The 14739-nt window shown below is 30.0% G+C and overlaps 3 protein-coding genes across 3 annotated transcripts in view; 1 reads left to right on the forward strand and 2 right to left on the reverse strand.

Annotated features, from left to right (window-relative positions):
- The window catches only part of LOC111675413, a 1059-nt gene extending 812 nt beyond the window's left edge, over window positions 1–247 (reverse strand). The window contains exon 1 of the mRNA XM_046955715.1: window positions 108–247. Within this exon, the coding sequence (XP_046811671.1) occupies window positions 108–240 (133 nt within the window). The 5' untranslated portion in view covers window positions 241–247. The remainder of the gene's footprint in view (window positions 1–107) is intronic.
- A 1060-nt stretch (window positions 248–1307) lies between these two features.
- LOC111675416 (protein TsetseEP-like) lies at window positions 1308–1953 on the forward strand. Its single transcript, XM_023436182.2, has 2 exons — window positions 1308–1688; window positions 1759–1953. Exons 1-2 carry the CDS (start codon window positions 1308–1310, stop codon window positions 1951–1953), a joined length of 576 nt encoding a protein of 191 aa, XP_023291950.2.
- Window positions 1954–6210: 4257 nt separating this feature from the next.
- Window positions 6211–8122, reverse strand: LOC111675399 (2-amino-3-ketobutyrate coenzyme A ligase, mitochondrial). The gene is made up of 5 exons (XM_023436165.2): window positions 7962–8122; window positions 7597–7820; window positions 7190–7499; window positions 6527–7078; window positions 6211–6455 (listed from the first exon to the last, which is right to left on the reverse strand). The coding sequence occupies exons 1-5, from the start codon at window positions 7993–7995 to the stop codon at window positions 6298–6300; spliced, it is 1278 nt and encodes a 425-aa protein (XP_023291933.2). The 5' UTR covers window positions 7996–8122; the 3' UTR covers window positions 6211–6297.
- Window positions 8123–14739: the final 6617 nt, after the last annotated feature.

Genomic DNA, 14739 nt, shown 5'->3' on the forward strand with positions numbered 1-14739 from the left:
GACAACACCTCCTTTTTGTGCATACCAAATTTCATTAAAATCGGATTAACCGTTTAGAAGTTACCGAATTATTTCCCTCTTTTTTTTTCCTATACCACTGTGTGGTGTCTTCTCTATTAATGGACTGGATTTTAGAAGAATATTAGCAATTTTATTTTCTATAATTGGTTTGTGCCCAAAACAATTGGCATCAATAACAAGAACGAAGATTGTAAAACTAATTAGAAAGAACTTTGACATGACTTCTCTCAACTAAGAAACGAATAAAAATGATTTGATATAATTTCTAAACATAGAAAATCATATATTTTCCATTTTATTTTCGTGACTTGTAGATTTCTATATGATTTGTTTTGAATCAGATAATTATAATCTAAACTCGATTAACTAAATGCCTATGACAGATTTTAATCTTTAAATAACCAATTATTATTGTTATTTCGTTATCAGTTCTATTGGTAGATGTTGTAATTTCTTAACTAAAGTTCATATTAGCCCAGCTCTTATAAATATTTTAATATGTTTCGGACAGTTATAATATTAAAAGATACGACTACATAAAAATAACTTTTTCGTTCATATCTTCCATTTTTATTTAAAAATGAATGTGCTCTTGTATTGACTTCATAATTTTAGGGGTCGAGGGACCACGCCCACAAACAAAGTACTAAAAGTCTCATATCTCAGTAACTGCAATAGCTAGAATTCTCAAATATTGTATGGGCAACTTTAACATCCATATTAACATACACATATGAGGACTAAATTGGCGGCGTAGATATAGTTGGCGTGGCACCTCCCACATAAAAAATCTTGAATTAGTATCTGAGAAAATATTACAGCTATAGTTTTCAAACTTTTTCAGAGTCATCTTGAATACCTTTCGTGTTAATCCATTTCACGGTGGTCTTTGTTCTTATTCATCAAGGAAACATGCCCCAGGGGATTTCGAATCAAATAAATAATTACTGTGGAATGATTATCATTTTGATAAAAAGATTTCCACTAGTTAATCGCGCTGGCATCGAGTTTTATTTTATTCTGCTATATATGCCCAATGCAAGAAATAATTATATGTATTTAAATAATATTTAGTAAAAACCAAATATAAACTAATCAAAGGAAGTAAATTTAAACAAAGTTGATTAAATTTTATTTTTTAGATTAGGAATTTTTTATATTTCTTATCGAGAAATAATGATATTTATACTTTCATGTATTTTTTTTGTTTGCCAAAATTATAAACTACACAATTTCGAATAGCACTAACTAGTTCATTTTAAGTAATCAAACTGCTGAAAGCGGACATGTTGAAATATCTTCTAAAAACTTTTATTATTTTTGCACTTTTCTTTAACGTCTATTGTAAGGACTATAAACTATTTTCTGAAAATAAAATTGCTGATATACTACTGAAAAACAGCTCCTTAATATCGGCCAGTCCTCAGCGTAGTATGGAATGTTTTTCAATTTATATTCCCAAAATAAATGAGTTAACCAAGAATTATGAAGCTGATTATGAAATTTGTTTACAACATTCTACTGAAGATCGTGCTATAGTTGATTTAGAGGTTCAACGTGATCGCAGAGACCTGGAAAGATCTACGGAACAAGTTTGTGTTAAATTTCAGGCATGTTCTAAAAATAACAAATCTGCTTATGAGTTTTTCGAATGTTTTGGCAATGTAGTAAGTACTTAAATTAATATTGTGGCGTTTATGTTCGTAAAATACTATTTCAATCGTTTAACAATTACAGGCTGGTGAATCAACAAAAGCTGCTTACAATGTACAAAATATCGCTAAAGATAAAATGGGTTACATTAAAATGAAATACGAACTCATTGATTATAATCAAAATCGCTGCACAGATGAGTGTTCTCGTACTTATGTTGAAGAATCTTCTAAAATATATGAGGAATTAGAAAAATGTTTAGCAGGTCTTACGGTATAGAATGTTTCTATTGTAAATTCATAAGGATTTGTTTATAAGTTTGTATGTATCTTGTTTAGTAATTACAGTTAAGCAATTCGTTGCTGCTTAAATAAATGTAAATATATTATAGATAGTTTATATACATAGGTATTTTAGAGCTAGTTTAAATATCTATATTTCTAAAATTATTATTCTGGATACGTTTTATTTACAATAAAATTTAAATTTTTAATGGAAGCATTTTAGCAAAAACTGAAAAACCGAAAAATTTTCTTCAAAATGCACCTAAAAACTTCAGAGATTGTTAACGTTATCCTTTGACATCCTGTTTGTATTTTCTATAATATAATTTTCCGAAGCTATAATGAATGATTGAAATAAATTTTCTGAAGACCCCAGAATCTTCGAGATTCAAGTCAATTTTCAACAATTTTGTCAGACTTCCTTTCGAGAAGTTTCCTATTTAAAATCAGCAAAATCTGTTCATAAATAACGGAGATATGAGCAAAATTCCGACAACACACATTATCATACGATTAGTTTTGTTATTGTACTTGCTTGTATATAAAAACACACAGAAAGAATAAATAGCACGAAACATGAAGTTAAACGTCCGGTTTAAAGTGAGAACCTGTAAAAGAGGACATTTTGGTACTTTTTGAATTTCTTATAAATAAAATAAAAGAGAACATTTTGACTTTATCGTTTTTCAAAATGTATTTTTTGAATTTTCTTTAATAATGAACCTGAAAAGAGAGAATTTTTGGTACTTTTTCATTCTTCAAAAGGCAATTTTTTTTAATTTTCACCGGCTTTAAAGTTATATGATGTCCGAAAATGTAATATAATACAGTTTTTCCTAATTTACTCCTAAAGATAACTGAATTTTAAATGAGTTCGATAAAACACATATGTCCGCAAACCTTTTGAATAGACAACCATATATGTAACATTTCTGTTGTATATTTTTTAGTTTATGAGATATAAAGTTACTGAATTTCTCTCTTTTTCTTCCTAGGAAATTCGAATTTCCAAAAATTCCGCCTTTACAGATTTACATGGTCAAAAAAGATAGACAGACAATAGACTAATATTGCTAGGTCGTCTTAGAATTTATAGTTAGAATATATACTTTTGTGGGTCTAAGGTCAATATTTTGGAATGACGAAATCAATATACCCTTATCTTTTTGATGGTAAGTAAAAAGAGGGGGTAAATTTAATATTTTTTTGTATATACACGAAATTTTCCTCAATATTACGAAAAAAATAATTGGGAAGTATTTTTTTTCGTCAAATTAAGCATAGATTATTTTCAGTGTATTTATTATCCTTTTGACCAATAGGAATATTTTTTGTTTGTAAACAACGATTAGTGTGGCTATTTAAAATAACGCCATTGTGGAAAGATCAAATTATTAACTAAATAGTTACTATTATTAGATTTTTTCATCTAGATTTTCCAGTTTTATTTGAAACTTAAATAAATAACATTAGGTGGGTAGGTAAATTAACTGACAACTAATAATGGCAATCATTTGCATTAAAAAAATATCAAAAATTTATTAAATGCAATTTGTAACTCATAAAATAAAATGTAATAAGCAGCGGCATTTATTTTAGTGGTCTATGTAAAATGTCATTAAAATCATAATTTAATTTATTGCGTTTTTTTAAAAGTTTAGTTTGAAAAAAGAATTCTATCATCATTTGCATAATTTCTATTACAAAATCTCGTTAAATAATTACATTGAATGTAGTTTAGTTTTTAGTTTAATTTATTTATTACCATAACATGCCTACAATTCATATTAAATGTAAATTTGTAAATGTAATTTCATAAATATGTACAAGTTAACCTTGTATTACAGCAATATTGACAGTAACAATAACAACAACATTTTTACAACTATTTCATTGATTTTTTTATTTTGAAATTTGCATTTATCTGTTACTTTTCTGTCTTCCTCTATTGATGAAATTTATTTCAAATACTTTACAATGCAAATTTACATTCGTTCATTCTTTCAATTGAAGAATAGTGAATGCACATTAGTAGGCTATATCAACATAGTTTGGAAAGATATTATATGCTGGAGTTTACGTTTGCAATATTAGAATTAGAATTTCCTAACATTTACCAAATAATTACATTACTCAACTTCTTCTATAATTTGTGAAATTTAAAACATTTGTTTAAAGAAAATTACTTTGAAAACTGTAAATATTTTTCCTTCTAAATATGTTTCTTTGTGCAAACATAAGTAAAAACTTAAATACTTATTGTTGTAGTGATGTAGGGGATAGATAGTAAAACAAATCAAAACTTTGATTTTTGTGTGTTAAACTTGTAGCGAAGATACATACAAGGTTGGCACATGCCCCGTTTATCTGTTACTTGGGAATACATAAAAGTACAACAACGGATGTTGCCACAATGTACCACAAAACAATAGCTAGTATGAGTATGTGCAACACAAAATATACGACCAATATGCAAATGCATCTGTCATTGGCTACATCAATCGATCGTACGTTCACAATGTCAACACAAGCAATCAAACATGGCAAACATGTCAAATGTTTTCTTTAAAGTTTTCAGTTTTTAAGTTGAGTTTTCTCTCATGCTTTCTTGATTGAAATTTTGCACACATTCGATCAATAAAGAGAAATAAATAAATAAATGTCTTTTTACCAAATACAACTTTATTACATAAAACCTTTGTTTATTGGCATGTGTATATGTATGTGCCATTACCAAATGGGAAAGTATTCTCTTTAAGGATTTATTTAGAGATTAGGGAAATTTTTTTTCAAAAATTTATACCAAAAGTTATAAAATGCTTTAGTACTTTTTAAATTCATACATTAAACAACATAAAATTGTACTGTACCCAAAAAAGTGTACATTTGTACTATTTTATAATTAATGATTCTTTATATCTTCTTTATTTCAATGAGGCCAAAACTTAAAATATCTTGTAGAAAACTTTCGACAAAACTAAGGAAAAATAAGACAAAATGCATTAAAATTCAAATATTAGCTGTGTTCCGTTACTTGTCAAGTTTTTAGGTTTTTACCAGAAAACGTAAAATAAAATAAAATTTAAGAATTAAAAATATATTCTTTTTGCCAGAACATATTTTTCTGGCATTAGTGGCCAGAGGAAGATTCCAAAGAATCTTGTACTGTACCCAAAAAAGTGTACATTTGTACTATTTTATAAGTAATGATTCTTTATATTTTCTTTATTTCAATGAGGCCAAAACTTAAAATATCTTGTAGAAAACTTTCGACAAAACTAAGGAAAAATAAGACAAAATGCATTAAAATTACAAATATTAGCTGTGTTCCGTTACTTGTCAAGTTTTTAGGTTTTTACCAGAAAACGTAAAATAAAATAAAATTTAAGAATTAAAAATATATTCTTTTTGCCAGAACATATTTTTCTGGCATTAGTGGCCAGAGGAAGTTTCCAAAGAATCTTCCTCTCAAAAGAATGACACACCCACATACGAAATAAATATTGGAAATAATATATCTCAGAAACTCCCCCGAGGCATGTTTTCTTGATGAACGACCCTCATTTTGGTGTAACGCAATCTCGGTCTGCCGGGACTATGAACTGGTGATGTCACTTCACTCCTCGGACTCTCCTTGAAATGATTTGACATGGGGTGGAACAAAAGATCTGGTACTACTGGTGGCCAGTTGCCCGCAGGACTTGTCCTGGCTGGTAAATTGGTAGAGGTACTTTCGGTATCTACGTAGTAGTTGTGGGTGTTAGATAAGACCATTAAATATTCCTTCATTGTCCATGTATGATCAAAGAAAACTCTGTGCATACCAGATTTACAACAGTTATTATTAAGATAAAGGCATATATTTCGGCATATTTTATAGATTCGTACTTCGGTCTAACGGTTACGTCTCTAGGTGCTGTTGCCGACTCAACAGAGGTTATCCCATCTGCGTTCTTGTACACGGAAGTTATGTGTTGTAACGGGACATCAATGGTCAGAGATTAGATACTTCAAGAACTTGAGCAAAGTGATGAGTCTTCACTGAAGCCCAGTGGTTAACAAAGGGTAACATGACAGGTGTTCGCGAAAAGCACTTCGACATTCATATCTCAGAAACATCCATCTAAACATTTTTTTGAAAACACTCACATGAATTAAATACAATAATTCGTTTATTTGAGAAGCTATTAGAGCCACAATCTTTACAACTGGTAGTTTCTGGATGAAAATAAATAAAAATAAAAGACAGATATACATATTTTAAAAATTTATTGATACTTATACAACAACTACACAAAATAAATGCACACAGTAACTTAAAGTCAGTTTCATTTTACGTTTACTGAATTACTTTAAGGGATTTTCCAACTTCGGTAAAGGCAGCAATGGCATGATCTATATCATCTTTAGTATGAGCAGCAGAAATTTGTACGCGAATGCGAGCCTTACCCTTGGGTACGACAGGGAAACTGAAACCGATCACATAAATGCCACGTTCTGCAAAAAATAAAAGGAAACAAATAATGGTCAACTATATTCCACGAAAAAAGACAAATACAATTACTTACTTAGCATTTCATCGGCAAATATGGAAGCCAAACGAGCATCACCCAACATGACGGGACAAATGGGATGATTTTCACCACTGATAGTAAAACCAGCCTTTGTCATGGCATCTCTAAAGTGTTTGGTATTAGTTTGAACCTTGGCAGTAAGTTCACTTGATGACAACAGCATATCGATAACCTTTGTACCGGTAGCCACAACAGATGGTGGCAAAGTGTTTGAGAATAGGTATGGACGTGATTTTTGTCTCAAAAATGTAATAAGTTCCTTGGGACCGGTAGTATAACCACCAGCAGCACCACCTAAAGCTTTACCCAATGTGGAATTAATAATGTCTACACTGCCCATAATGTCATAATATTCCTCAGTACCACGACCAGTTTTACCAAAGAAACCAGTAGCATGACATTCATCGATAAAAGTCAAGGCATTGTACTGTTTAGCTAAAGCAACAATGTCTTTAAGGGGAGCGATGTTTCCGTCCATTGAGAAGACGCCATCGGTAACGATCAGTTTCATGCGAGCATTCGATGCTTTCAATTGACTTTCCAAATCTATGGAAATATACATGGAAATGTTGTTTAAAAGTGTAAACATTTAGTAATGTCTTATCACAAAATGTTTATGTATGTGTGTATGTAATTTTGAATTATTGCAAAACTTACCATTTAAATCGCGATGCCTGTAGCGATTCTTCTGGGCCTTGCACAAACGAATGCCATCGATAATGGAGGCATGATTTAATTCATCTGAAAATACAGCATCTTCAGGAGTTAGAATGGCTTCGAAGAGACCAGCATTGGCATCAAAGCACGAAGCATAGAGAATGGTATCCTCACGGCCATGAAACTGGGCCAATTTCTTTTCCAAGCTCTTGTGAATATCTTGAGTGCCACAAATAAAACGTACAGAACTCAAACCGGCACCATATTTTTCAGTTATTTCCCGTGAGTAGTTCACCACTTCGGGATGATTCTTGAAAGAGAAAAATGTGTGAATTTATTAAAAAAATTGTTGTGCTCTCATTATAACCTAATAAATTAATAAAATTGATTTTTTTACAAATACTTACAGCTAAACCCAAGTAATTGTTGGCACAAAAGTTTAAAATTTGTTTATTGCTGCCTTCGACTGTAATTTGCGTACTCTGGGATGAAGTGATAATACGTTCCGATTTAAATGTGCCAGCTTCTTTAATCGACTTTATTTGATCGGAGAGTATTTCACGAAATTGTGCATGGGCGGGTGAGGATGAGTAGCGACGGAAAGTGCATTTCAATAATTGACTCTCCAAGCCTGTTGATAACCAATAAATATTTAGATTAAATGTATTTTATTTGCAATTAAGACAAGTACATGTGCAAAGTTATATAAAGAATACTAAAGAATTTTATACTATTGATTATGTTTTAAATAACATCACTCTCAGTTAGTCACCTCTTAATTGTATGAATTTCGATAAATTTGGCATTTTTCCCTACAAATTTATGAATTTTATTGAAATATTGTGCGGTGAACTGTATATGCGGAAAAATCACACAAGAACGAACAATCGACACACCCTCGCGTATTTCCAGCAAAATCAAACTGAAATTCTGTTTTCAATGTGATGCCATAGAAACCCCATGTCGCGTTACAGTGACGCTCTCACATTGCCCTCCCATGCTCCCTGTGTGTACTTGCTACATATTTATTTATGTCTAGAGACAACAGCTGATTTTTTTCGTTCATTCTAATTTAAAATTAATTTTTTTCTATCTGTATATTATTCAGATGGCGCATTTATATTTGTATCTGCACACTTTCCATATGTTGGTTCGTATCGTACAAAGACATAATAATAACATTATTGTTGTTGTTTTTTATTATTTGATGTTTGTTTTTGTTGTGCGTTTGACTTTTGTAAGTGAACAAAAATTTATTTTTTTATGTGTGTCCGTGACAACGAAATTGATTTAATTTAGAATGAATTTCACTTTCATTTCGTTCATTATTGAAACACTGAAAGAAATTATTCAATGTATCATCATTTGGATAATTGTGATACGTTGGATATTAAACTTCATCCTATATACATTTGTAAATTCCACAGATTTTGTAAAAATAGGAGTATTTGAAAATCAATTTTTTAGCACTAAAGTGTTGATTTACTAATACCAATGAAACAATCACTGAATGGGGTTGTGTCAATAGAGTCGATTTTAACGCCCACAAGACTCAATTTTTTCCATTTATATACATTAAAGTATTCAAACGATTAATCGTCGTTCGGTTAATCGATTAATTTTTGACGATTAATCGTCGTAATCGTGTTCTTAAGTATTTCTAATAAGTTTTCAGTAACAGTTATAGTTGAACTAGTGTTCAATGGAACGTATGAAGTTTTTGAGTCGAAAATGAAACCTTTTTAAATTTATTTTTTTTTTTTCGTTTTTTCTTCAAGTGGGACAGGTAATATAGAATGTACAGATTCCCATCTTTCATTTGATACCAATATTAGCATTATAAAATACATATAAATATTTTAAATATTCGTTTGTATACCTTAAAACTTTGAAATCCTTTTATAAGGACATAAAAATCGGTGTACGCAATTCTTTAAGTGGAATCTATTTTCACATGCTTATCAACTTTTCCATGTGTGAATACTTTTTTTCAAAATTGTTACAGGGTGTATATGAAGAAAATTGTTACAATAATAACGTCTAGTTTCCTTTTATTCGAATAACCGCATAATTATTTGTCGAATAGACCGAATAAGACAAAATCCCGAATAATTGAATACCCTAATATACATTGATGGTGTAAAAATTAAGGCCCGTATACAGAAGGAAGAATGTAAAACAATTTGAAAAAGTTAAGTTATGGCACAATTCTCAATAACATTTAGTAGAGTTTTGCTCCCACAAAAGCAATGTACAATACTATTTATATATTGTTATTTTAAGTTAGTTATAGTAATTTTTTGAATTAACAAACCAGTAACGAACTTTAAAGTAATTCTTTTAATAAGTACCTTATATGGGGAAAAAGTTCAGTTATGGCTTAATTCTCATAACATTAAACAACATAACATAACATAAGTAGAATTAATTTAAGTACAAGAGACCTTAAAGTTTAAACAAAATTGGATTCTTTCTGATTCTTTAGAAGTATATAAACATCACTTCCACAGAAGGTAAACAAATTCACTTAGTGCTTCTTTGGAAGTACTTCGTTTTAATTTTGCTGGGTATTTCTGCTTAATTAACATATTTATGACTGTTTAAGCTGTATTCCAGGGGGACTCTTGTATGGAGGCTATGAGAACACATGGACCGACATTGCTCATTTTCTATACCAAACAGTGTCTTTGCGCAAAATTTCAGCGGAATGAAAAACACAACGTACTTTTGAAGATGCGAAACTTTTTCCGTCAAGATTAAACATTTTATGCTTTCTGTTTGCACATTTTATTTAATTGGGTGTTAAAAATTGAGTTTTATAAAAAAGAAAACAACATTAACTTTGTATCTGAAAACCATTGTGAGTAGAACACTTTACTAACAAACCGAAGTCCCTGGTTAGTATTCTCACTGGCTGCTTTTTATCATTAAAAACAAAACAACTTACTCAACAACTTCTTTGTAAATAATATACTTCTTTAAATCTCTATTTGTAAGCGAGCGTAGAAGTACTTGCCTACAATAGCATCAAAGTATTAAAATAGTGATTTAAAATACTAAATAAGAACTAATGAAAAGAGGTTTTATTAGCATTTTAACTCATTATTTTTCAATGTGAATTTTTCTGGGTACATAGTAAATACATATTTGAAGATGCCTTCCTCATAGTCTTCATTGCTATTACTACAATGTTTTATAATTAATATAAACAAGTTTATATGTTTACAAATTACTACATACTTTTTTTATTAATACTACATATAATTGTATTTTTACCTTAAACTGTCTCAGTTGACAATGTATTTAGTGTAGGCCGACAAGAGTATATTGAACTTTTTCCCTTAAAGAGCAAAGACCTGTATAAACTTGGATCGATTATTTTAGAATTTGAATTCCAATTGATCGAAAACATGATAATTCAATAAGATAAATAAACAGTTGGTTGCTGCACATGTGAGCGTTTATCTAACTCATTATTTCAATAACACGTACTCTACAAATGAAAACCCACATGAAATTCTTTATTCCTTATTTCAATTTACTATTTGTTTTTATTTTTTTATTTGTCTGCTCATTGTGAACTTAAATGAAAGAAGAAGCCATGAAGTTTAGCTATTTAGCTATGTCCATAACAACCATAAGTTCCTATGGATGTACAGTGTTGGCAAAAACAAAATGAGATTTTTTTACATCCCACAAAATAGGTGGGTATACTGATATTGCCATACCGTTTGTAACACATCGCCATATTAGTCATAGACCCACAAGTATTATAGCCATGTCCGTCTATCTGTTAAAATAACGATTGGTATCATACGGGACCATATTCATTATTGCTAAGGTTAAAAATGGTCAACATCGGTCCACGTTTTCATATAAGCCCCATAAAAGTGGACGTCAAAGAAAAAGCTTTAACGTCAGAACTGTTTTTGAGGTACGAGTATAACGATGAAATTCGAATAAAAAATTTTCATAAGACCCGAAATTTTTCTGCAAAATCAGTCTATAATTGATTCTACCCCCATATAAGGTGAAATTCCTGGTTTAAAAATTCAAGTATATCGATGAAATTAGTTATAAGTAAGTTTCTTACAAGCAAAAACCTCTTTACCAATTTTTATTAGGATCCGATCATAAAAGATTCTTACCCCCATATAATGTTCCCCTTTTGAGAATGACTATAACGCTCATTAAAAATATGAATATACTGACGAAATTCGACACACATCAGTTTTATGCGAGCCAAAATCTCTCTACCAAAATATAAGCCCCCTTCAGAGAATTACATTACGTTAATTACTAGCATAATAATGAGAGTACAGCGATGATAATGTAAACAAATTTACTAGTACAACGATTTAAAAAATTTACTAGTACAGCGATGAAAAGCGACATTTATATAATTCATCATTCCGAATTTAATTAGGACTGATCTATTATCGATCCCCAGCCCATACAAAAGGTTTCCCTCAGTAGAGAAAGTTTTCTCTATTTTTATATACGAGTATAGCGATGAAATTTTACAAGTTCTATTTAAAATAATATCTAAATTTTATGAGTATTAGTTCATAATTTACGCATACAAGGACCTCTTCAGAAAATAACTCATACGCTTACGGTTTAAAAATTTAACAAAATTATTTTGTTTTTAAAAATAATATTTTGTTAGTTCAGAAGATCTCGGTCTATAATTGACAAAAGCCATATTCCAAATATCATTCATGATATTTATAGGGGAGCATTCCTTTTACGGTATACGGTTTGATGGTGAGCACAGCCGAATATAACATTTGTACTTGTGCATGGATAGATTCTACTTAGATATAGAATGGTTTTAAATCTTTAGCTCAACTATGTTCCATAATTCCATTTCCTTGATATCGTAGACACAAAGAGTACATCCGTAAAGAACTTACTGTATTTTCCGAGTACATTGACTCTTTGTTGATATTCTGGAGTATTATATTTTTTATTTTGTCTGACAGTGTAAGGAATCACTATAATTGTATGATTGTAAATATTACATTCATTTATTTAAACTTATTTGTACATATTCACAGATACACATGCTTATACAAAAAATTATAGAAACATATAAAAACAATATACACACATTTGTACATTAGAGGAGTCCAAAAATATGTAGGTATTTTGCTTGAATCCGTCTTATTATGTTCATTAGTGCATAAAAATAACTGGTGTAAAATTTTACACAAATCGAATAAAGAAATCACGTTCGAATTGATTTGTTCAAAAATTGTGCAAATTTCATATTTTTTGAACACCTCTAACGTACATACTCGTATATCATTTTCTAGTTAATTAGTATTAAGAAGAAATAAAAACAAACATCAACAGCAAGCAACTAAAAAAAAACGTTTAAAAGAAGTATAAGGAAAATTAAATTAATATTCGTTTCTAGTTAAACAATCCCTTTTTTCATTGTGTTATTGGCATATGTTGTGACCATATATGGTGGGTTTTCTTTCCATCTAGGATCTACAAGTCTCTGCTTAAACCTCATTCGAGATGAAAAACGACAACAAGAAAATGAATACGATTTCTACAAAACACACTAAGCTGTGAATCTGAAAAATAAAAAGATTGACGTCGGCAAATGTAGTTGTCTACCTCAGATGTTGTATTATGTGGCAACTTTTCTTAAGATCAATAAATGCAAAAAAAATATTTGATGTCTTTAAAAGCGAAGTAATACAAGTTATGTATAAATAATATAAAGCACATTTTATTTTGAATATGTATTTAAGAGACATAAATTAGATTTTTATGTCGTAAGGATAATAAGGGTCATTAACATCGTACATATGTACAATTTTTATTGAAAACACTAGCTATACCAAATTTGCTTCGCTACCTTATGAGCAATATAAATAAAAAACTTTTGGATTTTTCTATTTACATTTTACGGCAAATTTCATTGAAAGACTACTATTTTGTCGACACTGAATTCTATAATTTCAATGCCATAGTAAAGACAAAATTTTTTTTTAATTAGAACTTGATATAGAATTGATAAAGTAGTTTTTTGCAAAGGGTCCAATTGAACAAATTCTAAAATCCAGTTGAACAGGTTGTAAAGAAATCGTTTCTAGAACCTGTTGTGGAATTGATAAAGTGGAAACATGTGTTATGTTTTATGCAACGCCAGCTTTTGATTTTTTCAAATGTTTATATGGATTTTAATTCAACACGTACAACATTTGGGTATTCTAATTCCTGTATTTACCTAAATGTAAAAATGTAAGTCATATAGAAGGTACCAAAAATAATAGACCAAAACTTGAGCATTCTAACGTGATCCTCAATAATGCAAATGAGCTTTCTAGATTCAATCATTCCCCGATATTAGAATTTTTGTATTTAAAGCATATGGGAATCACCATGGACCCTTGTTTTAGTCCACCCATATAAGGAATATTCAAAGTATAACCATTCTGCATTTTTAGGAACTAAATTTATTTTTCCCAATTTTGTTGAGCTTTAAGTTTCATTTCTGACTGAATTTTGCATAATCTCGATTTTTAGCTTGGAGTGACTATTAGTCCAAACATTCATGTTGGAGTTTAAGACATATTAATTTCATAGGTAGACTTCAGTAGGTAGCAAATATCGGAAATACCATAACAATACTTTGTAGCGCGTAAATAGAAGTCTAACTTAGAATTGAAGACACTTTATATACAATATGTTGTTAATTCTTACGATAGAACGAATATAGAAGTAGAGCTTTGAAGAATGTGTTCTTTAGACGATGCACAGTGGTTCAGAAAGAAAAATCTATAACTTTTTTGTCTGACACTAATAAAATTGTACATGCGTGTAGGGATTTTGTAGTCGAGTTTAAATAAATAACTTCCCATTTAAATAAATAACATTTTACATGCGTAAATATGTTCCAAGAATCGAACAAACCGTTTAGAAGCTTCAGAATTATGTCCCTCCTTTTTAGTTCTATACCACTGTGATGCCAGAAATAAAAGGAAGGTAATTTGCTAGAATGTACTGCAGTAAAAAGAAACCCCGTTTATTCGAAGGGAAATAAACCAACTTTTTGAAACGTAAAGCGTAAAAGTTTATCAGAAGAAAAAAACATAAGATATTTACTTTCTAAAACAAATAACCATGGTAGCATATGCATCTTTGTCATATAGTTTATCAAACGTTTTGTAAAAATAATGATAAACATGATGTATTAATATTTCTTATGCGGACGATAAAATCTGAACCGATGTTAATATTAAAATACTCATAAATCAAATGAAAACGAAAACATGTTTATTAATCGTATAACTGCAATTATATTCATGTGTGCGTTTATGTATTTTCAATGTCTTTGTATATGTGGAAAAGTGTTCCTGATCATCAAACATTTAAGTTGAACATAATTTCATTCTTTACACTGTCACATCACATCACGTAAACACTCATGTGTAAGAAGAACGTGTATGGAACAGAATGCATTGTCTCACGATGGCATGGATCATGCAGTTACACAGACGACGGATGACTCGCTGTTTGGCTGGCTGCTG

This window comes from Lucilia cuprina, chromosome 6, assembly GCF_022045245.1.
Source record: "Lucilia cuprina isolate Lc7/37 chromosome 6, ASM2204524v1, whole genome shotgun sequence".
Lineage (NCBI taxonomy): Eukaryota > Metazoa > Arthropoda > Insecta > Diptera > Calliphoridae > Lucilia > Lucilia cuprina.